Source organism: Brassica napus, chromosome C5 (assembly GCF_020379485.1).
Source record: "Brassica napus cultivar Da-Ae chromosome C5, Da-Ae, whole genome shotgun sequence".
Classification (NCBI taxonomy): domain Eukaryota; kingdom Viridiplantae; phylum Streptophyta; class Magnoliopsida; order Brassicales; family Brassicaceae; genus Brassica; species Brassica napus.
In genome coordinates, this window is record NC_063448.1 from 47,510,109 (window position 1) to 47,533,504 (window position 23,396).

The following is a 23,396-nucleotide window of genomic DNA, read 5'->3' on the forward strand; positions in this document are numbered from 1 at the left end:
TTTTCTTGTAGTGAGTGCATTGAGAAGGGACAAGTCGATGTCGATCATGTTTCGGGTGATATGCAAAAGGCTGATATTATGACCAAAGCTCTTGGAAAGATCAAGTCCAGAGAAATGAGAGACCTCATTGGGATGCAAGACATATCAAAAAGAGATTTCAAGCTTAAGAGGGAGGTTGTTGGAGTAAGCTTGAAAGAAAAGGAAACTTGAGTTATAAGTTTTTAACCTAATCATACCGAGTTATAAAAATAGGAATACTAACATATTTAGGAGTTATCTAAATGTATTACCTATAAGGATTATGAAATATCAATCTCTATATAAGAAGATGTCAAGATGTGGCATAGCTTATGAGTTTAGAGATTGAGAGCTTAAGTTTTTGAGTTAGTTTTTTTAAGCATTAATAAAGTGAGTTATACTTTATATATTCCTTAAACTCTAGATTTAGGACTTCCCGTTAAAGATGCTCTAATAACTCAAATGCCTTAAGTGTTTAGCTTTTAAATTTTGTTTCATAATAAGTCAAACGCATATTTGAAACATTTTTTTCAAAATTTACTCTTATTTATAATTCATTAATTAATATAACCAAACAAAAATTATGTTAAATAGAGATAAAATACAAAATTTAATTACTTTATTAATTTGTGCCTAAAAATATTATTACGAAATTGAGGGAGTGCTATTATAATTTTCCTCGCGCAATAAAGGTGTGTCGAGTGTACTGTTTTGTTTGGTACACATTCCTAACTAATCGAAACTTCGCTCCTCGTGGAGCACGAGTTGTTTAACTCGAAGCCTAAGAAAAAGGAAAGTAGTTAGTATTGATTTTTTTTTGTGTTTGTAAAACGTAATGTCGTATTCGAAACTGTTTTATATATATACACAAAAGGTACCTAGCCTGAAGCCACACATTCCACCTTCATCTCCATTTCTCACACTTAAAGGTTATCTTTCTCTCTTCCCTCTTACTCCTTTTTATCTTTGTAAAACGTAATGTCCGTTATTTTACAAGTTTTTTTTTTAATTTTTATGAATATCTGTAAAGGAACATGAATCTCGAGAATATGATAATATTATTTAAAAGTAACGATCTAGTGGAAGTATTGTAGTTCTCCACTTAGATTAGTTTCATCATTGTCCCTTTTTCAGTGTGGCCAGTGTAAACGATGCATGAATGTTCATGACTCTTCTATAATTTTCGTAGCGTTTCTGATTAAATTTAGGTTTAAGAAAGAACAATGGCGAAAAAGTTGGATGCTCAAGGTGGCCGTGGAGGAGAGGTATGGGACGATGGTGGTGTTTATGAGAACGTCAAGAAAGTGTATGTCGGTCAAGGTGACTCTGGTGTGGTTTACGTCAAGTTTGATTACGAGAAAGACGGCAAGATCGTATCACTTGAACATGGGAAGAAGACAATTCTTGACCCAGAGGAGGTAAAACATTTTCTTTATATACGTTCCACAAAATGACCAAGAGAGTTTTCTTGATTTTTTTTTTTTTTTTTTTTTGCTAGTTTCAACTTGATCCAGAAGATTACATCACATCCGTGAAAGTGTACTACGAGAAACTCTTTGGAACACCAGTAGAGATCATCACGGCTCTTATCTTCAAAACATTCAAAGGCAAAGTTTCTCAGCCTTTTGGATTAGCTTCTGGAACAGAAGCTGAGCTTGGAGGTGGCAAGATCGTTGGATTCCATGGAAGTGCGAGTGATGCTATTCATTCTCTTGGAGCGTATATATCTCCGTCAACTACTCCGGTGACTCCACCAGCGTCAGGTGGTCCGACCAAACTGGAAGCTCAAGGTGGTCGTGGAGGAGAGCTTTGGGACGATGGTGGTGTTTACGAGAATGTCAAGAAAGTGTATGTTGGACAAGGTGACTCTGGTGTGGTTTATGTCAAGTTTGATTATGAAAAAGATGGGAAGACTGTATCACTTGAACATGGGAAGAAGACACTTCTTGACCCAGAGGAGGTAAATAGATATTTGTATTCTTGATTTTGATCAAGAAAGGTATATATCTCTCTCTTTTCCTAATATTGAAGTAGTTGTTGTATGGTTTTGCAGTTTGAGGTTGATTCAGATGATTACATAACATCTGTGAAAGTTTACTACGAGAAACTCTTTGGAACACCAACAGAGATCATCACGGCTCTTATTTTCACCACATTCAAGGGGAAAGTTTCTCAGCCATTTGGAATGGCCTCTGGACAAGAAGCTGAGCTAGGAGGTGGCAAAATCGTTGGCTTCCATGGAAGCGCAAGCGACGTGATCCATTCTCTTGGAGTTTATATTGCTCCTACTTCAACACCAGTGACTCCCTCCGATATTATTCCAGCACAAGGTGGAGATGCTGGAGTTGCATGGGACGATGGTGTTCATGACGGTGTGAGGAAGATATATGTAGGCCAAGGTGACTCTTGTGTGACTTATTTCAAGGCTGAGTATGTAAAGGATTCAAAGCCTGTCCTTGGAAGTGATCATGGGAAGAAGACATTGCTTGACCCAGAAGAGGTTGTTTTCTTGGTTTCTTCAAAACTAGTTTTTTTTTTTTTTTTTTTTTTTTTGTTAATTTACAACCATTGAGTTTTTGAGTATTGAATTGGTTGCAAAACGTGCAGTTTGTGCTTGAAGATGGTGAATATATCACAAGTGTGATAGGCTACCATGACAAGGTTTATGGAGTAGATGCACCGGCGATCCTTTGTCTTAAATTCAAGACAAACAAGAGAACGTCTGACCCGTATGGAATGGACTCAGGAACTGAATTCGTGTTGGAGAAGAAAGACCACAAGATCGTTGGCTTCTATGGACAAGCTGGTAACTTTCTTTACAAGATTGGAGTTAAAGTGGCGCCCATAACCAACTGATGCAGAACCAGTCTTATAATATGCCAGGAGCTTGAATAAGGTTTATTATGGGTATATCTGGAGTCGTATGGTCTATTGTCTATTGTTGTATTTGGTTTGTCTCAAGCTTAATGTATGTGTGTGTTGTTTCTTGGCTATCTGAATAAAGGAGGACTCTTCTACTGTTATTTCAATAAAATCTATTTGCGCCAAATGTATGATTCAAGGAACTAGAGAAATTAACAATTGGAACAAGCTTCTTTTATTAAAATGGATCATAAAACCATCAAAGACAGAACAATAACACAAATAAAACACTTCAAACCACTGAAGAGATGAAACAAACAGAAACAGCACAATCAGCTTATTCAAAGTTCAACGTGAAAAGACCACAAAAGCATCTCCAGGATTAGTTGATGGGAAGAACATGGACTCCAAATTTGTGAAGCAGATCACCAGAACTTCCATGGAACCCAACGATCTTGTGGCCTTCCTCTTTGAGATCGAACGGTGTGCCAGCGTTAAGACCGAAGGGACCATATGTTGCGGGCTTATTAGTCTTGAACGTAAGCATGTTAACGATCGCAGAGTTGCTCGCTGAGATTTTATCGTATGTGCCATGTACTTCCGTGATGTACTCACTTGGATAGTTAAGCTCAAACTGGAATCAAAGTAACCAAAACCAAACTGAAATTAGTCCATATATTAAAAAATGGAAAGAAAAAGAAAGCAAGAACTAAGCTAGTACCTCTTCGAATCCGAGTAGAGTACTCTTTCCATGTTCATCTCCTATGATTTCTGAAGAACCTTTGTTGTACACAAACTTAACCGCTCCTATACCATCATAGGTTTGTCCTACAGACACTTTCCGTATTCCGTCGAAAGCACCATCATCCCATGTTGTTCCTCCATCACCACCCTTAGCTTCTAGCTTCTTGGTTTGTGTTGCAGGAGTCAAGGGGATGGTGCCTACTGGAGCTAAGTAAACTCCAATAGCACTAATAGTCGCACCAGCTCGTCCATGGAACCCTGTAATCTTGTGACCGTCCTCCTTGAATTCAAAGTGTGTGCTACCTTCGAGACCATACGGACCATATGTACCCTTGTTAGTATGGAAAGTGAGACTCGTCAGGCCATCACTTCCTAAGATTTTGTCGTAGTAGCCTTCCACGATGGTTATGTATTCATCAGATGCAAGCTCAAACTGCACAAGAGAAAGGCATAACAAAATATTGAAACTAGTTTTTTCACATAGCTTTTTCAAAAATAAAAGAAGGGAAACTCTAGTACATATCGGTTTTAACGTACCTCTTCGTAACCAAGCAATGTTGGTGTCCCACGTTCAGCTCCAATAACAACTGAAGAACCATTTCTGTATTCAAACTTGACAGCTGCTATACCATCTGTGCCTTGTCCAACAGAGACCTTTTTAACATTGTCGTGAGCACCATCGTCCCATACAGCTCCAGACTCACCACCCTTAGCTTCAAGCTTCTTTGGGGGAACGGTAGAAGGGTCGGTGGAGGTGGACACGGGAACGAAATACGCTCCAATTGAATTGAGATGGTCGCTGGCGAAACCGTGAAACCCGATGATCTTCTTGCCTTGAACTTGGAGAGTAAACTTAGTACCACTACCATCGAAATCATAGCCCATGTAATCAGACGTCTTTTGATTAGTCTTGAACTGGATTCCTATGATTATATTGGAGGAATCATACCAACCCTCCACGGAAATTAGATGCTCGTCCGGGTGGTTAATCAAAATCTGCAGTGATTCATAATGTCAGTACCAAAAAAATCCTCCTAGTGGGTCAAAGTGAAAAACTCTATTAAACCTTTTCTTAGCTTCTTACCTCTTTTGTTGAACCTCTACTACCTTGCACACCGCCGAGGGCTCCTTGTTTCGGTTGTCCGGCTTTCACATAACCGAACTGAACGTATTGAACGCCTGCCCCACCGGTTCTTACGGTTATCTTTGCCACGCCATCGTGATCGGATCCGTCGTCCCATGCGGTTCCTCCTGTACCACCTTGTGCATCCAACTTTTCAACCCCTGAACCGGTCCCTGATCCGCCGGTTCCGGTTCCTCCCGTGCCAGTTCCTGTTCCTCCCGTGCCAGTACCACCGGTTCCGGTTCCCCCAGTTCCGGTTCCACCTGTTCCGGTTCCACCAGTTCCACCGGTTCCACCGGTTCCGGTTCCACCCGTACCAGTTCCTCCGGTTCCGGTTCCGCCCGTACCAGTTCCTCCGGTTCCGGTTCCGCCCGTACCAGTTCCTCCGGTTTCGGTTCCTCCTGTACCGGTTCCAGTCCCGCCGGTTCCTGTTCCGGTTCCAGTGGGTATGGGAGCGTAGTGAACGTCTATGGAGTTGAGAACATTGCCGCTAGTACCAAGGAAACCGGCGATCTGTTTACCGGTACCCTCCGGAGCAGAAATCTGGTAACCAGTTTTGTTTCCGTAGGGACCATAAGTTCCCTTGTTCGTTTTGAAAGTCAACGACGTTATAACGTCTTGCGTGCTCAGCGTTTTGCCGTAAGCAGTCAGGGCCGTTATGTACTCGTCCGGACCCAAAGTGAACTATTACATAACAAAACAAAAAGTTCAATCTATTGTGTTACATAACATTATATTATTACGCTTTACTATTAAAACTGAAACTATAAAAGACTTGTTTGTTTTCAACTAACCTCGGCAGTTTTGGGCCCATCGGAGCCACGACGCTGAGATTGAAGAGCGGTTCCGGCGTACGTGACCTGGATTGAGTAGATGACGTCATCGTAAGTAATCTGAACTTTGTTCACCTTTGCGTGCTTACCATCGTCCCAAGACATTGTCGCTTTCGATTACCTGTTCGTATATTATACAGTAATACAGATTTTAATTTTGTTGTTCTTGACTAAATGTAATGAACTGCTCCGTAGTGTAGATGAAAGTCTCAAGTCAAAGCTAATAAATCCGGTTCCTTAATCTAAACGCATCTCTCACCAATATAATACTGTATCTTTTGAGAAAAAATATTAAATTATATAATTAAGAATAAAAGTGAATCAAATAACAAAGACACAAGTGGCATGTAAATCTTTTTGTACTATAAAATTCTCAAAAATTTCCCACCTTCTTTCCACCATTTATATTAAAATAAGAAATTCATGTCAACCTCCGGAGAAGCTTCAACATCTAACTCATGTGATGAAACCGGCCTATGTCTAAGTCTTTACAAAATGATAATAATCTCGAGAATTGGTTAATCAAAAGTCAAATAGGTCTCTTAGTTTTTCTTTTTCAAAAAGAAGCGACTGAGATAGAAATAAAAAGAATCAACTGATTATTTTCGCACAGCAGGTACGTATAGTACATACAGCCAAGCACTGTATTATATATACTTTTTTTTTAATATATACTTCTGTTCGTAAAAACATATATAATACATACAAAGAGAGAGAGAAGTCAGTGAGAGAGGGATTACCTGATTGTAGTGATTATGAAACTGATGATGAGGATGAAGGTTTGGTGTGGGAGAAGAGAGCCTAAATGCTAGGATTTATATACAACGAGCTTTGTTATAATTTAGTGTATTTAATTACAACAATAATACGCATCACATGGGCCCTTTACGAAAATATTAACGTGGGTCCACAAGTATGTAATAGTTGTAACTTTCCTTCTCATGAAAAGATAAACCATTTTGTTGACTCATTTTTCCTTGTTGATATGTAAGCATCTGCAATGCAACGAGAGTACTTAAAAAAAATAATTAAATAATCAATGGATTTTCCCAAAAGTTAACGATTCAATTTTTAAAATTCTTAAATAAAGATTTTTTTTAGTGAATCTTTGCACTATTTGCGAGTCTCCATGACATGTAGCGACCCGCGATTGGTTGATATTTTTTTTTTATATCTGAAAAAGAAAAAAAAATAATACTTAAAAAATTAAAATACACTTTTTCTAAAAACTCCTTTTTGGGTAACATCATCGCGGATGTTCTCCCAAATTGATGATAACGTTCATGATACGCCCAAAACGGGAAGGATGGCTTTGGCCGGGTGTTTGATATGAACCGAGAAGGCGATGGCACTTCTGGAACTGGAATGGAATGAATGGATCGTCAAGAGATGCGGAATGACTCTTGATATACCACGATCTAAGGCTAACCACCTAAGAAACGATGAAGGTGTGTTGGCTAACCACCAAACGACACAAAAGATGATTGGCTGACCACCAAATCAACAAGCTGGTTCAAACCGATGAACTAGCTAAGAACTCTCTCTCTCACTCAGAGAAAAGAAGAATCGAAAATAAACAACCAAAATGAACTGATTTTATTCATCAAAGGGACTACATATTTATACTACTTGTAGTCAAAGAGAATTAAAGAGAATTGTGGGAAAACAAGGCATAGAAAATAGAAACATTGACTAGAATATTATTAATGAGTCAAAGACTCAGTCTTCCATGCAGATTAGTCAAAGATGACCATTCGGTCCACGTTCTGGCAAGGAAACTCTTCGGCTACTGTCCAGGTTCATCCGAACCAGATGGATGCACGGGGTAAAGATAAGGACGCTTGCGGGACTGTCCGGATGGTCCGCCAGATAAGAATGCATGTCCGTCTTTGGTTTCTTCACGATCCAAGCTAATTCTGGCTCGACCGTGGGTTTTAGAATGTCGAGTTGGTCGGGGAAGACGGGCTGTGGTTCGGTCGGTTAGGTCGTCTGGACGTGGTTCCAGCCGAAGCTCCAATCGGGACGCACGCGGGACGGCTCGGTCAGTCTGATCAGTACGGTCGAATGAACGAACCTCGGTCAAATTGTTCAGAACGTCCTGATCTCCATGCTGGTTGGGTCCAATGGACTGATCCACGAACCAGGGCACATCATTCCCTTCCTCTTCAAAAAGATTTGTCCTCAAATCTGAAACATTAAAAGGAAAAGGATTATAAGCAAAAAAACCATAATCAGCACAATGCTCACCTTGAGTTTGGTCCGGTATTTGAATTGGCAAAGGCTCTTCCTTTTCTGGCTCGGTTTCAAGGTTCTCATTCTCCAAAGTCACCAACGGTTTTTGCTTTTGACACTTGTTAGCATAATGACCGATCCTATGGCATTTGAAGCACCTGGTGGAATGAGCTTTGCTTGTGGGTTTCACAGCTTTGCTTTTATCAAAAGAAATCTCATTAGTTTTCAAATTAGAATTTGAAAGATAAGAAGACTTACATTGCTGTTTTGGTGCCGAAGAAGTGTTGGTGTTTCCCTTCCTTTTGAGCTGTCGGATAGCATGAATTGCCTTATGCAACATCTTCTCCAAACTAGCATAAGTTTGAAGCTCGTTTTGATCAAGCACTACACGGTTGCTTCTCTTGGTTTTGGTGAAGAGACGATCACCACTTCTGACCCACTTCTCATCATTGGACCTGTTTTCTCTCTTCCTTTGTTTCTGCACAAAATCAAATTCATTAGAAGCAAACTGTCTCTTGTCAAAAATCAATTGCTTCTTTTCAACAATAGTTTTAAAAGGAAAGTAGACATCATCTTGTAGTGGTTTTGATTTCTTGAGAAGTCCAAACATCCTGAAACACTTAACAAAGTTAGCAAATAAAAATCCTCACACTCTCAAAGTGTTTAGCTCACGATTTTTAGATGGTCACTCAGAGTTCTTTCACTGGTTCAAAGGATGATAGGCACTCAAAATTCAGCAATCAAAACCCAAAACAAACTTTTGTGAGAAAAAGAAAAGAGTAGGTAAGATGAAGAGATTTTTGATATGGATCCGCCTTAACTGTCCTAAGGCTGGATTTCTCTTCAGCCAGCAGGGTTTCTCTTCCACCACTCCCCCTGGATTTCTCTTCAGAAGTGATTCACGCCAAAACTTTTTTTTTTTTTATCGATTTTTTTTTTTTTTTTTATAATAGGCGATCACAAGGGAGTAAAGGAACAGCCCGGATCCAAGAAATAAGAAAAGAAAAAAACGTGGAGAGATGAGAAGATGAGAGATGAAAGAAAACAAACCAGCCAAAGTGGCTCTGATACCAAGTTGATACGCCCAAAACGGGAAGGATGGCTTTGGCCGGGTGTTTGATATGAACCGAGAAGGCGATGGCACTTCTGGAACTGGAATGGAATGAATGGATCGTCAAGAGATGCGGAATGACTCTTGATATACCACGATCTAAGGCTAACCACCTAAGAAACGATGAAGGTGTGTTGGCTAACCACCAAACGACACAAAAGATGATTGGCTGACCACCAAATCAACAAGCTGGTTCAAACCGATGAACTAGCTAAGAACTCTCTCTCTCACTCAGAGAAAAGAAGAATCGAAAATAAACAACCAAAATGAACTGATTTTATTCATCAAAGGGACTACATATTTATACTACTTGTAGTCAAAGAGAATTAAAGAGAATTGTGGGAAAACAAGGCATAGAAAATAGAAACATTGACTAGAATATTATTAATGAGTCAAAGACTCAGTCTTCCATGCAGATTAGTCAAAGATGACAATTCGGTCCACGTTCTGGTCAAGGAAACCCTTCGGCTACTGTCCAGGTTCATCCGAACCAGATGGATGCACGGGGTAAAGATAAGGACGCTTGCGGGACTGTCCGGATGGTCCGCCAGATAAGAATGCATGTCCGTCTTTGGTTTCTTCACGATCCAAGCTAATTCTGGCTCGACCGTGGGTTTTAGAATGTCGAGTTGGTCGGGGAAGACGGGCTGTGGTTCGGTCGGTTAGGTCGTCTGGACGTGGTTCCAGCCGAAGCTCCAATCGGGACGCACGCGGGACGGCTCGGTCAGTCTGATCAGTACGGTCGAATGAACGAACCTCGGTCAAATTGTTCAGAACGTCCTGATCTCCATGCTGGTTGGGTCCAATAGACTGATCCACGAACCAGGGCACATCAGTTCACACCATTAGAAATTCCACCTAACCTAATCCTGGTGGTTTCTAAACTCATGGATCAAGACTTATTCTTGGGTTCACTCCCTAGGGTGAACCTCTAGGTTCACCAACCAATAAGATTTCATTATTTCAAATTTGATATCTTTTAAAAAAGGAAACAAAATATTGTCAAATTATATTATTTTTTTAAAATTAAAATGTAAAAATAAATAAATAAAAAATAGTAGTAATTACAAAAAGAAATATTTTTAACGTCGTCAGCAAAACATTAAACCCTGAATCCTAATCCCTAAACCTTAAATCCGAAACCCTAAACCCTAAACCCTAAACCCTTGGGTAAACCCTAAACTCTAGGAAATCTTAAACTTTAAATCAAAATCACTAAACACTAAATCACTCAAGGGTTTAGGGTTTAGGATTTAGGGTTTAGGGTTTAGAGTTTTAGGGTTTAGTGTTTTTATTTAGAGTTTAGGATTTATCCAAGGGTTTAGGGTTTACCTAAGGGTTTAGAGTTTACCCAAGTGTTTAGGATTTACCCAAGGGTTTAAGGTTTAGGGATTAGGATTTAGGGTTTAGTGTTTTGCTGACGACGTTAAAATTTTTTTTTTTAATTCTTTTTTCTGTAACTACTATTTTTTTATTTTAAAAACATAATATAACTTACCAATATTTTGTTTTATTTTTTAAAAGATATCAAATTTAAAATAACGAAATCCTATTGGTTGGTGAAGGTTCACCTAGAGGGAGGGTGAACCAAGTATAACTCTTTAATTATTTCGTTACCTAAATTAGATTATACACGTAAAATTAGCCAAATTATGTTTTTGAATTGAATACTTATCGGGCCTCTGTTTAGTACACTGGGTACTAAAATTCAATGGAACCTTTTTGATCAATCATTTCCTTAACTATCTCGTGAATTGATCGTGCATCGCATGCCTGAATAATACGGAGTATATAATACAGTGCTTGGCTGTCAGCCTGTCACCTGTGTTTATTTATTTCCCTGATACCCATATCGTTGTAACCGATCGATTCTTATCGTATTTTGTATTATTTTTTTCCATTTGAAATCGGTTTTTGTTGTAGCAATATGTACTAAAATTACTGATATGTCTAGTCTAACCCTCGTAATAACTTGAGTTTTTAATTTAGTATTTTCTCCTTTTCATTTTATTTGTTATTTTAGGTTCATGCACGCATGTTAAGAAAATGTTTAATTTTGCATATTTTCAAAATAAAAATATCATTACTTATACACCTAACCATATTTCAACCATTAGAAAAATAAATCAGAGAATAGTTGCCAATAAATTTTACATTGAATTATAAAACGATATTTATTTTAAAACAAAATTTTTACTGGAGTTGGAAATATTCGGGAATCTTCTTAATTTTTCAAGAAATGCTAACTTACCAGAACGAGTCAGCTCTGGTGGTAAAAGGGGTTGCGGCTGTAACTTCCGCCACCCGGATTCGATTCGTGCTGGGAATGACTATTTACATTGCTTGGGTTCCCGGCGAAAACGTGAAAACACCTTTTTTTTTTTTTTTTTTTTTTGTGCTAACTTTTTTTGTTCTTTCATCAAGGCATGAAATTAAAATAAAAGAAATGGCCACTCGTGGTTCTCGTGGTCATTATTTATTTATATTATCATGACAATAATGATAACTGGTTAAGCTTTACAAATAAAATATACTATCGCACTCTGAGTAGGGCACGTCGAAGTCTAAACTCGTGGAACGTGTATGCTAGGATCAGATCTCCACTTCCTTATACGCGGCTGATCCAAGATTAATATTGTAAACTCAATCGACGTGATGGAGGTAGTTAATATATTGTGATGAAAAGTTTATCTTTTATCGTACGATACGGAACTCGTTTTTTTTTTAAATCCACCCTTGTAACACATAACTACTCACATCGGGAATGGACTATCTCACACCGCTGGATTTGTAAAAGACGAAGCAAAATATACAATCTAACATTCCTAACTATAAGAGTAAGACGGTAGGGTTAAGTACCCAAAACTTATTTCAAACAAAATGGAGCACAAAATCCTGGACAAGACTTAAAACGCTGAAACATTACAAGCCATCGGTCAATAATACCAGTAACGAATAATCATTGTTAAACGGTTACACGGTACACCACGTAGTATGCACGATTATTACATCTTTAAAGAATATCACTATCTATTAAGAGATGTGTACTACTACTACTACTAAAACTAGATCATTAATATCAACTATTGAGAACATAACATTTTAATATTTTACTGACACGTGAATAACGAGATTATATAGTAGTTATATAAACTAGGGTTTGACCCGATCTACGGCGGGTGAATAAATTGATTATTTATTTATTTATTTTTAGAGTTGGCTATCCATCACTTTGTCAATTTTTTGAGTTTAGTAATCCAAAAAGAAAAAAAAATAGAATTGACTCCTTTTTCATTTTTTCTTGTGCTTTATTCAATACAACTTGAGAAAAATATTATTCTTCTTTACATAGATTTTCGTTGGCTAGTTATGAGGAAAAAAATTATTTTTCTTTACATAAAAAAATTATTTGATCTTAACTAAATTTTCTTTTCATGATAATTTTTTTCAGTTGACTTATTGAATCAAAATAATTGCATAAGCATTGATCTTACGTCCATTTTTGAAACACCCTCTATTATTTTAATTTTAACGGATTGAAGATCGAGATTGAGGTGCCACTCTGGTGGACATCCAGTACTAGCTACTTTGTCCATTTCCAGACTCTAGTAATTGTGTTTTGGGCAGCAGCTGAAAGATAAGTAAAATGTAGATTGCAGTAAATGTAGGAGTGAAAACGTGGTAGCAGAGCGGTGGTGGACGTTTAGTTCCGAATAACTTGCCTGACTTCTGGCGGTGAAACGTCTTTGAGATGGCGCAGCTGCATCCTAAGGGCTAGCTAGCTAAAGTGTAACCATGGCCGTGTTTCCAGAGTAGCTGCATAGTTATTTCGTAAGTTAAAAAGTTGAGTTTCTAGAATACAACGATAAGCAACATAGGATGTCGAAAGAACGTTTCTTGTCTTGAGCTATGATGGATGATGGATGATGAATGATGAGGTGTTGTGGTGCGTCGATCTTCTCCAAGAGGTTTCCTGCCCACCATTGATGAACACTACTGCAGTTGTTCAAGGACGTGACATTAAAATTTTAATTAGCATAAGAAAACCAGTGTAAAGATTTTGAAGTATATTAATACGCTCATATAAACACATGTCTGATGGTATTTTCTTTGATATCTTTGCCAGTAACGTCTATTCTTAGTGATGGTTTGGCTAATTTTAAGATCGCTGGCGATATGAGCGACCTGATAGCGACAGAATGGTTGGACTTGGTAGTACAGAGTAATGCTTTAGAGAACTATGTTGGATCGTTGCTTTTCTTAAGAAAATTTTAGCTCTGGGTTGTGGTCTGGGACCATTTTGCACAATGGTTCCCTCGGTTTGTTTGTTTTTTCCTTTCCTTGGATTAAATTCACATTTCTTAAAATTCCTATAAAGACTATTACTTTATAGTCTATGTTTGTGACTATTACTTTATACTCTTTAAGTTTGTGTTATATGTTTTCAGATTCTTAGAATTCCAAAATTTGTCTTAAAAATTGTGGTTCTTAATTTTGCGTTTTCATCTTCCATACAAAGTGAATACTACAAAATTTATAGTAATTTGAATTCCAATGATACATTAGTTATGCCTTGCATCATAGACCATTGTTGTACAGAAATAATATTCGCTATACGTTTTAAAATAAGTCCATTGCGGTACAGAGAATATTCGCTATACGTTTTAAAATAAGTGGGTGAGACCCCTGTTCGAAAACTCGGACGCCTAGCCGAGTACTCGTCCGAGTAGGCGCTAGGCGAGAGCCAACCGCCACGATTTTAGCCAAATCGGCTCTACAAATCGGAAAACCGTTTAAACGGTAAGAAACCCGACTAGGCGCTTAAAAATCGGATTTAACCGATTAGTTCCGCATAATAATTGGTCTTGCACTGACAAATTGTGGGCCTTAAAACAAAGCCCGCTTGTCTGAGAATTATTGAGACTTTGTTCTTCTATTTATAAGGGACTCCAAGACCACTATTCCTCGTTGTTAACCGATGTGGGACAAAATGTAAGCGTTTTTTAATTTTTTTTTAAATATTCGCACTGATAAAAAAGAAGGCAAAGACACAAATTAGGGAAATCGAACCCGCTACCTCCTAGAATAACATAACCATCTCAAGCCACTGGACTATGATGTTTCGACATTTGTTTGTCTCGTATATGTGTATATATATAAGTATGTATAAAACTTTTACTATCATATTTGTTACATAAACATATTATAAATATATTAAATCCTATTAAAAACTAGGCCCCGATTAATCTCCGATTTTTTGATAACTCGCTAGACCCGGGGTTGCCGCCCGACTAGCGTAGTTTCGAACAGGGGGTGAGACTATCAATGTGTATATGTTATATGTTTACAATCCGCAACTTTTATAAAGTCTAGGACGATTTAACTGTTGCTAAGTGGGCTTCTAATTTACTCGGTTTAGCTCACTATGTAGTGAAGGCATCCACTCAAAATTTTGGGAGTAATCTTAATAAGATACATTCTAAATCATAGGTCCATAGGAATACTATGGAATTAGAGAACAAAATTTTCTTGCAAAAATCTTCATATAATAATTTTAAAACTTGATCATCAAAAACACAGAAACACAGTGCTGCAGGAAAACTTAATTCATTTGGAGGAATTAAAGAAAAAAAGTTAGTAAGAGTAGTTGTGACACTACACGGAAGCGTAATGATGTCTGATGGTTGAGTTTTTAGACATTGCGTGGCTTCTTTGCGGAGGGGCTACCTTCCTCAATTGTGTTTGAGTCGGATGCCTTCGTCCATGGCCACACCAGAGAGACCGGTACTGGTTACAGGAGGTTCAATGTCAGCACCGAGTCCAGTGCTGTTGACAGGTACACTAACATCAACACTATCAGAATGATTTGTGGAACAACAGCCCCAGCCCCTGGCATATTAGGCAGACATGTATAGAAGATGTAAAGAGTTAAGTCAACATAATTTTTTTCAATAAATAATGTTTACAATTCACATTTGAAATCCTTATTTCTCTTGGCTCTGTGCATTAATGAAAAACTATGATGCTAAACAACACTTAGGAATAGCTAGACAATTAAAAAAGAGTTGAGTTTTGGGTTCTACCTTTACGGGGAGCTAAAGATTCTTCTGGCATCTAAAATAGGTATTGCATCTAGACTGCACTTTTAAGCTAGGTCTGCAAAAAATAAAAAAAATTGAGAATAGATTAATTAATCAAGACATAAAAGTGGATGACAGAAAAGCTTGAAACTCTCACCTACCTCTCGGCTTTCCACCATTGTACTTCAACATCATGATACAAAAACCTGTAGCTCAGAGAAATGGATCTCGTCTTGGAGAGTGCTGAGAGATATTTAGGGTTCTATGATGGAAGGGGCATATGAATGCTTGTGAAGACTCTCAGGCTGTCTATTTATATACTCTATGCCGTGCCCGTTCTTCATAAGTCGTGCGCGTCCTTGAAGAGGCAGTTAAGAAGCAATAAAGAGGAAGTAGTGGGTTTTGAAGCTTAAATGACATAACGACAGACGTTTCTTAGTCGGAAGTGGGGGGGAAGGGGAAGCGATACGTCTAGGATTTCAGAACTGATGATGCTGATGTAGAGAGATGAAGCTATATCATTGGCTGGAATTAATAATTCTAGGTGGACACTTTAGATTTTGAGCTTATTGTGTTTTTAGTATTACTAGGTCAGTTAGCCCGGGTTATTTTCTAATAAAATTTTGATCCAAAATATCATATTAGATGTAGGTATTGTTTGTTTGAACACAAAAAGTTTGTTGGTAATCAATATTTTTGTTTGAGATGGAAGGATTGTGTGTTATAATATGTGTGAAAATTTGTGTATATCGAGTTTACGCAAATGTTTAAAAGCCAAAAAAGCTGTAAGTAAAGTAGATAATGGAGGAAGCAGATTAAGTCTTTCGCAGATCAGAATTTTTTGAGGGTCATGAGAAAGAAAGGACCTGAAATTGGATAAGAATAGTTAGTCAGCATACGTTTAGTTGAATATAGTGGTATTGCTCTTTATATTAAAAGTTTTGTACCTGGCGTAGGTGGGGTAAACCTATGTGTAAGTCTCTTCTTTATTGGCTTGTATCATCGCTTGGTCGATATTTTCGAGGTTGTTAATCTGTGAATATAATATGTTATCAGATTTCTGAAAAAGATGAGAGTAAAAAATAATTATTTAAATTACCTGTCTCGGGATGAAGGCCTTTGAATATTTCTTTGTAGACTATGTTCTTCACTTTCAGCTGGTGTGGATCTTCAGTTTTGATGATCGTTAATCCTGCTTTGCTTGTGACACGGGAGAGGGCCACGTAAAGTTGACCATGAGAAAAGACTGGCTTAGGCAGGTATAAGATGACCTCTTTTAAACTTTGGCCTTGGCTTTTGTTGATTGTCATTGCGTAGCACAATCTGATAGGAAATTGCCGCCGACGTAATGTGAACGGTAATTTCGTTTCATCATACAAAAGCACAATTCTTGGGATCAAGACCTCTTCTCCAATGTGGGATCCAGTGATGATCTCTGCCTTCAGAACGCGTTCACCAACGTGGGTTAGGATCATCCGAGTACCGTTGCATAATCCTTTTTTCTGATTTATGTTTCTGAGAAGCATAACTGGGGCACCAACTTTCAGAGTAAGTTTGTGCGAAGGCAAACCCGAGAATTCCAATGAGTTAAGATACTCAATGGAGTATAGTGTATCATTTAGATCTGATGTAGTATCTGATAATTCAAAGCTGTCTGAGCTGTAGTAATCTCTTGATACCCCGTAGGTCCGTGAGATGGTATAAGCATTGATTTCATCAACGGTTTCGTTACGGGGTGTGAGGATAGCTTTATCGGTGTAGGAAGTCTTGGAATTCATATGGCTGCTGATTTGTCCATATGCAGCATCAACAACTTCTTTCAATGGGTCAACAAAACTCTGACAAATCAATGAGTCATCGATATGTATGAGTTGGTCATGGTACCCATCCTCCTCATATTCTTGTTCTTCTCCTAGACGACCTTCCCCGACTCTGAGAAGCCATTCAGAAAACTCTTTCTCATCCTGATTGACTCGCATATTTGTTTTTAAAGAGAACTTGTGGCAGCTATTCCATAGATATGAATGGCTTATCGAAGCTAGTACAGTATCAGCTCTTCTACCTTGCGGAATGACTGGTAGGATCTGTCTGAAATCACCACCTAACATAACTGTTTTGCCACCAAAAGGCTGATTCTTTGCGGGTGGATTTTTGATAGACATAATATCCTTCAACGACTTGTCTAATGCTTCGAAAGCATGTTTGTGTGTCATCGGTGCCTCATCCCATATTATGAGGTCTGTTTCCTCAATTAACTCAGCAAGCATTGTACCTGGTTTGATGTTGCAAAGCTTATCTTCCTCGAGCTTCAATGGAATGTTGAAGCGAGAGTGAGCTGTTCTCCCGTTTGGTAGTAGCAATGCGGCTATTCCCGAAGAAGCAACTGGTAGAACAATTTGTTTTCTTGACCGAAGTCTGGATATAATAGTCTGGTATAGGAATGTTTTTCCTGTGCCCCCTGCGCCATATACAAAGAAAAGTTTTCCTTCTTTCTTATCAACCGAGTGTAAGACTGATTCATAGATTGCAAGTTGCTCAACATTGAGCAATTTGTATTGCTTGTCATGTCTTAGTGTTTACTCCGCAACATCGTAATCCATTTCTTGGTTCCACAAACTGTTCCCCAATTCCTTGAGCAAAACAGGATTGATCTTCGGCATATCCTTAAAATCGTTTAAGGAGCGATCTTGCATGCGCATCAACTTTTCAACTTCTATCAATGTGTATTGCTCGAGGGTATTATCGTCCAGTTCCAGATTCGCGTGGCCTAAGATCCTTTGCCTCTTGTGAAGTATGTCGTCGCTCATTGATTTCCATGAGTGTTCCCATAGTCCTTTAGGGCTTGCGACGAAGCAGTTGTTTAGGAATGTGACGAACAAATCACGAAGCTGGTATGGGCTGGCCGTTCGAGCACCCTCCGACATACTCTCGAGCCATTCAACATCGTTGTCCAAAAGGCCTCGTGCGTGGCAAACTGATTTAAAGTCCGGGTATTTCACGCCGTTGTATGTTTTTAGCTCGTCGTAACTTCTAGGACCCTTAATCTTATTAATGAGGACCCTCAGGTAGTATCGATCGCCTGCTGAAGGATGGACAGCTACGACTCGGCCAATGGTTTTTCCTCTCTTACGCTCAGTCCACATTTTAGCACTGTTGTTCCAGACAAAATATTCAGGAATCTGCACATATGTCAGTGTCCGGGCAAACGCTGACCTTCTGCATAAAACCATCCACTCTGTGAACATCGTCTTCTCGATACCCGGTTTGTGGATTACACGACCGAGGTTGTCTGTTGATTTAACCGTAATATTATGTTTGCCTTCCAAGTGAATGATAAGCTTTTCAACTGATGGCTTTCTTTTGTGTATGTGGAAGGCGAAAGTCCGCCACATGGACTCACAAGCTGATAAATATCGGGCTTCGATGTAGTCTTGGATCTCATTGCGTTGCATTAGGACTTTCTCCTTTGATCCTCCGGATCCTGTCGCGTCGGATGTAGTTGCTGTATTTCCTTTCTCAATTACAGCGGTTGCTCGGTCAACGCCCTTGGTTATGTACTTGAATAAGTATTTCACCGCGCTTGTCCGATTACACCATTCAACAATAATATGAGCTTCGTACTTCTTCAGAAGCTTAATGTTATGAGGTACGACGAAAGTGTTGTCTAGTACAGCTCCAGCCTTTACTGTACACGTATCTTTGTTTCGGCGTCGACGATATAACACATACCCGGATTTGTCAATCGAAGTGTTGTCGTTATTCGGCCGAGGATACTTTTTCGTGCACACATTGTTTTCCATACATGGTGACTTCGGATTGAAGTGTCCACATGGACCGTGGATCATGTGTTTCGTGACTAAGTCGTAAGCAGCTGGGTCTTCCTCTTTGTTGGGGAGCTCGGCCGAAATTATTTCATCCACTTCTTCTGCACTCGGTGTTCTGGTAGAATTTCCTAACCACAATAATATATGTGCATGAGGGAGACCTCTTTTTTGAAACTCTATTCGGTGGAGAGCTGCCTTATATGGCTTGAAAAAAGTTCCTGCTTTGAAATCCTTGAGCAGTTGATCTAGCTTCATCTTAAAAACCCGACATTCAATGTCCGGTCTATCATTAGGAGAATCTCCACCGCATTTCTGAAGATGTTCTTTAATCTCGCTCCAGTTTGGATTGGCCGTCATCGTGATAAACAAATCTGGATTGCCGAATTCTCTGCAAATAGCCATAGCATCGTGGTATTTCTCAACTAAGTACCGGGGGCCTCCGGTGAAACTTGGCGGCAGTATAAATCTCTGGCCAATAATTTTAGCGTCAGTGTCACCTTTACTTACAGCATCAAGAACATTGCTGTATAGCTCAGCCCGCAAGATTTCTTGGTTATTTCTCGCCCACCTCAGTCGGTCTTCCTCAATTGCTGTATAAACGTCCACAATAAACTGATGGAGGAGACGACCGCCTTTAATCAACGTCATTCCTTGGTTAGGACGTGTTTGGATTAGAGAAGCGTAGTATTGACGGATGGTCACGAATTGCCTTGTTCTTGAAGTGCCTGTCTCAAGATGCAGGGGAATTTCTGGGTGAAACCCGTATTCACCATATGGAAACAAAAGAGGGTATTGGAGGCTCATATATAGAGGGTGATCGTCACGTATCTGCTGCAAAGTGTCAGATTGAAACTGAACCACTATATCTCATTCTCCAATTGTTGATGTTATATCCCCCACGATAAGACCTGCCACCTCGCTTGTAGTTGGGAGATCATATTCTTTCCCCTTCCCTTTATCTTGGACTAACCTAATAGTAAACTCTGACCCGACGCTTTCGTAGTGGTCTCGTGCACGACGAAAGATCTTTGCTAGACAATTGTTCTCGTCAATCATCTCGATGAGGAGGGCTAACGTTGGCTCATCGAGGTTACCTTCTGCTGAGGTTTGCCCCATCGCGTTTAGGCGGTTTTTGAGTTCGTTGGCCGTGTCAAATATGTAAAGCTGGAGATATTCTGGGAGACAGCCTTGTCGCGGTATGAGCGAGCCAATTCTGTGGTGGGTTTGACCTTGGATCCGTATAGTATAAGGACCAGGTGCGTGGACGACACTATAATCCATTTTCATTCCAACGGATGTAAAAGCAAGGACAGAATTATAGACTCGGATAGTATCTCGAAACCATCTGGTTTGAAGAAGTTTTTCTAATAGGGCTGGCGGCTGGTTGATCGGTGGAAGCTTGATTTGGCCATGGTTACAGCAAAGGGTGAAAGTTGGTTCACCTGTTCGTGGGTCTGTAGCAGGGCTTTCAGAAGTCCACATTAATGCACCACATTTTGAGCATGGTACGATTCGGTTTTCATCTAGTCGGGATGTTGAACCTTTTTCTGGAAAATGTTTATTACGAATTGTTAAATTATAGTTTATTGAAATCTTAAGAGTTTAACAGAGGGTTGGGAATTATTATTTTTTATATTTTGGTAAAAAAGTTTTTTTTTTTTTTCGGTATTTTTTGTTTTTTAAAAAAAAATTATTTGTTAAAATGAATTAGTTTCGAAATTTGATTTTAGTTGATTTTTAGAAACACCATTACGCTGAAAAATATATTTTAGAAATTAAATATCTATATATATATATATATATATATATATATATATTTTTCTGGGAAACTATAGGGGCTTAAGTAGTATGCACCTTTCTTTTTTGGTTGAGTGCGACGCGTTCCTTGTGGATTTGGTGGAGCGTTTGTATCTATATAGAAACAACGTAAATTTGAATTAGAAATGTAATAAATCGTAATAGATTTTATCAGCCATTATGCGTACCTCGTGACGATGCCGACGTTCGTTTGGATAGCAAAATGGTATTTCTCATATTACGTGCATTTTTCTGCTTAACTATTAAGATTAATAGTGGTTAGGTTAAAAGAATATAGCATAATAGATACACATTTTAGGATTATTTCTTACTGTAAGAGTCGCAGTTATCACAACCACCTGTTAAATTAAGTCTGGGAAGTTAGTTTGTTTGATGAATAAGTTTGGTTTAAGATATAATAATATGATCCATATATACTTACAGTCGTAATATGTTGGTTTGAATGATGGTCGGTCATTTACCAGATGAACTGAAAATGTACACAGTTTAATCATTGGGATAAGACAATTTGTCTTAGGATTAGATATTTTGGGTAGTAAATATATACCTTTTGGTTTATTAAATGATCCACGTGGTCGGCCTCGCTTCCGCTTTTGCGTGGATCCTCCTGTAGTTTTGATTATGTTATTTCCTTGGTTATATTAAGTTATATATTATAGTTATGATTAAAATTTGAAAATATTAGTATCCCTTTAAATATAGTATTAATCCAATTTCATAATGAAAACATAATACACTGTTTCGTGTATAGTATTAATCTAATTTGATATCTTTATGTGATACACGTTTTTATTTATACGTATTAATATATGTACTTCTATATTCTTATGTTCTACTCTCAATGTAACTATGATCTAAATAAACTAATAACAATAGTAATGGGTAGAATAAATAGCTAGGAAATGGTAATATGGTTCCCAAAATAAATCGATTTTGGAAATGGGCTTAATAGTGATGGTGATGTTAATATATTTTAATTTTTATTATTGGTTTACAATTACTGTTGTATTTGTAGTATTTAAAATAAATTGATTTGGGAAGTTAATATTTCCAGCTATAATAGGAATCATAATAGCAAGTATTTTTAAAAAAATTCCGTACTAAAATAAAATATAGGTGGGTCTTAATTTTTCCTAATTATAAAATCTATTTTTTTAACGTGTAATAGTTGAGAACTGACAGTTGAATAACGTTATAGAACATTAATTTAATCTATCTAATGGTAGAATATTAATTGTAATAAGCAAATTTGGAGTTTTGTAATATTACATAAATTAGAAATCTTTAAAATCTTTGATCTATTTATTAACATAATATATTTTTTATCCAATTATTATTTTGATGTTACAAAACATTGATTTAGTTTTATTTGTATATTATTTTTTAATAATTTAGTTTCTGTTGAATTAATTTTCAAATTATCAAGAATATAATATATTTGAAAGTATTTATTTAAATATATCCAAATATGATGTCTTATTTTCATGTGTGTTTGTGTTGAGCATATTTGATTTAGTTTTATTTGTACACTAACTATTTCTTTACAAAATTATTATGGAATTAAAAAATATAATTATATTTTTCCATATATTTGAAATTTCATCTTTCATTATTCCTTTTTCTTGCTCAATCACATCTAGACAGCGCCTTTTTTTGAAATAGTCAAAATATGGTTAATGATATATTATAAATACAGAAAATATAGAAACATTATTGTACGGATTTGGTCTCCAGTTCAAAAATAAATTAATTTATCTCTTATTTAAAAATTTAAATTAGAATATTGAATTTTATGTTAAAAAATATTAAGTGTGTAATAACATGTGATTTCAAATATAATAATTTTTATTCAAATAAACTTGGAGGGTTTGCTTCGGGTTTCCACCTGTAGATCTTCTTTGATGTGAGATTCGATGAGATATAAGTGGTATGTCACTCATTGTTGAGGTAATTGTGTGGGGTGAAGTCTTTGTCAAATGTGGTAAATATAGTGAGTTTAAAGAGAAATTCTTGGGTTCACCCCCTAGGGTGAACCTTTAGGTTCACCAACCAATAGTGTTTGAGTATTTGATATTTGATATCTTTTAAAAAAAGAAATAAAATTGAATATCCAAATTAGATTATATTTTTAAAATAAAATAATAAAAATACATAAAAATAGCTACAAAAAATAAATTAATTAATATTGTTAAATCTTCAGCAAAATACTAAACCCTATACCCTAAATCCTAAACCCTAAACCCTAAACGTTAAACCTTAAACTTTGGATAAACTCTAAACCGTTGGAAAATCTTAAACCCTAAATCATACATTAAAAACTAAATTTTACTAACACTAAACCCTAAATCCTAATCACTAAACCCTAAACCCTTGGGTAAACCCTAAACCCTTGGGTAAACCCTAAACCCTTGGGTAAACTCTGAACCCTTGGATAAATCATAAACTCTAGGGTTTAATTTTAAATATTTTTGATTTAGAGTTTATGATTTATCCAAGGGTTCAGGGTTTATCCAAGGGTTTAGGGTTTAGTGATTAGGGTTTAGGGTTTAGTGTTATTAAGATTTAGTTTTTAATGTATGATTTAGAATTTAAAATTTTCTAATGGTTTACGGTTTATCCAAGATTTAAGGTTTATAATTTAGAGTTTGGAGTTTAGGATTTAGGGTATAGGATTTAGTATTTTGCTAAAAGTTTATCAATATTTATTTATTTATTTTTTGTAACTATTTTTATGTATTTTTATTGTTTTAT

The 23,396-nt window shown here is 37.4% G+C and overlaps 3 protein-coding genes across 3 annotated transcripts; 1 reads left to right on the forward strand and 2 right to left on the reverse strand.

Moving 5' to 3' along the window:
• The first annotated feature begins 838 nt into the window (after nt 1–838).
• On the forward strand, nt 839–3,041 carry LOC106452123 (jacalin-related lectin 35-like). Its single transcript, XM_048756616.1, has 5 exons — nt 839–947; nt 1,227–1,436; nt 1,517–1,978; nt 2,072–2,518; nt 2,626–3,041. The coding sequence occupies exons 2-5, from the start codon at nt 1,242–1,244 to the stop codon at nt 2,872–2,874; spliced, it is 1,353 nt and encodes a 450-aa protein (XP_048612573.1). The 5' UTR covers nt 839–947; nt 1,227–1,241; the 3' UTR covers nt 2,875–3,041.
• Nucleotides 3,042–3,099: 58 nt separating this feature from the next.
• Nucleotides 3,100–6,352, reverse strand: LOC106452121 (jacalin-related lectin 34-like; the record flags this gene model as incomplete). The annotated part of the gene is given in 15 exon segments (NM_001316044.1): nt 3,100–3,514; nt 3,602–4,057; nt 4,162–4,391; nt 4,394–4,402; nt 4,405–4,432; nt 4,435–4,620; nt 4,709–5,266; nt 5,269–5,273; nt 5,276–5,281; nt 5,284; nt 5,287–5,309; nt 5,312–5,347; nt 5,350–5,431; nt 5,542–5,701; nt 6,321–6,352. Coding segments are annotated over 14 exon segments (2,016 nt in total). The 3' UTR covers nt 3,100–3,262.
• An 8,303-nt stretch (nt 6,353–14,655) lies between these two features.
• Nucleotides 14,656–19,943, reverse strand: LOC106454010. Its single transcript, XM_048757565.1, has 5 exons — nt 19,736–19,943; nt 17,621–19,687; nt 16,103–17,515; nt 15,165–15,186; nt 14,656–14,812 (listed from the first exon to the last, which is right to left on the reverse strand). Exons 1-5 carry the CDS (start codon nt 19,941–19,943, stop codon nt 14,656–14,658), a joined length of 3,867 nt encoding a protein of 1,288 aa, XP_048613522.1.
• Nucleotides 19,944–23,396: the final 3,453 nt, after the last annotated feature.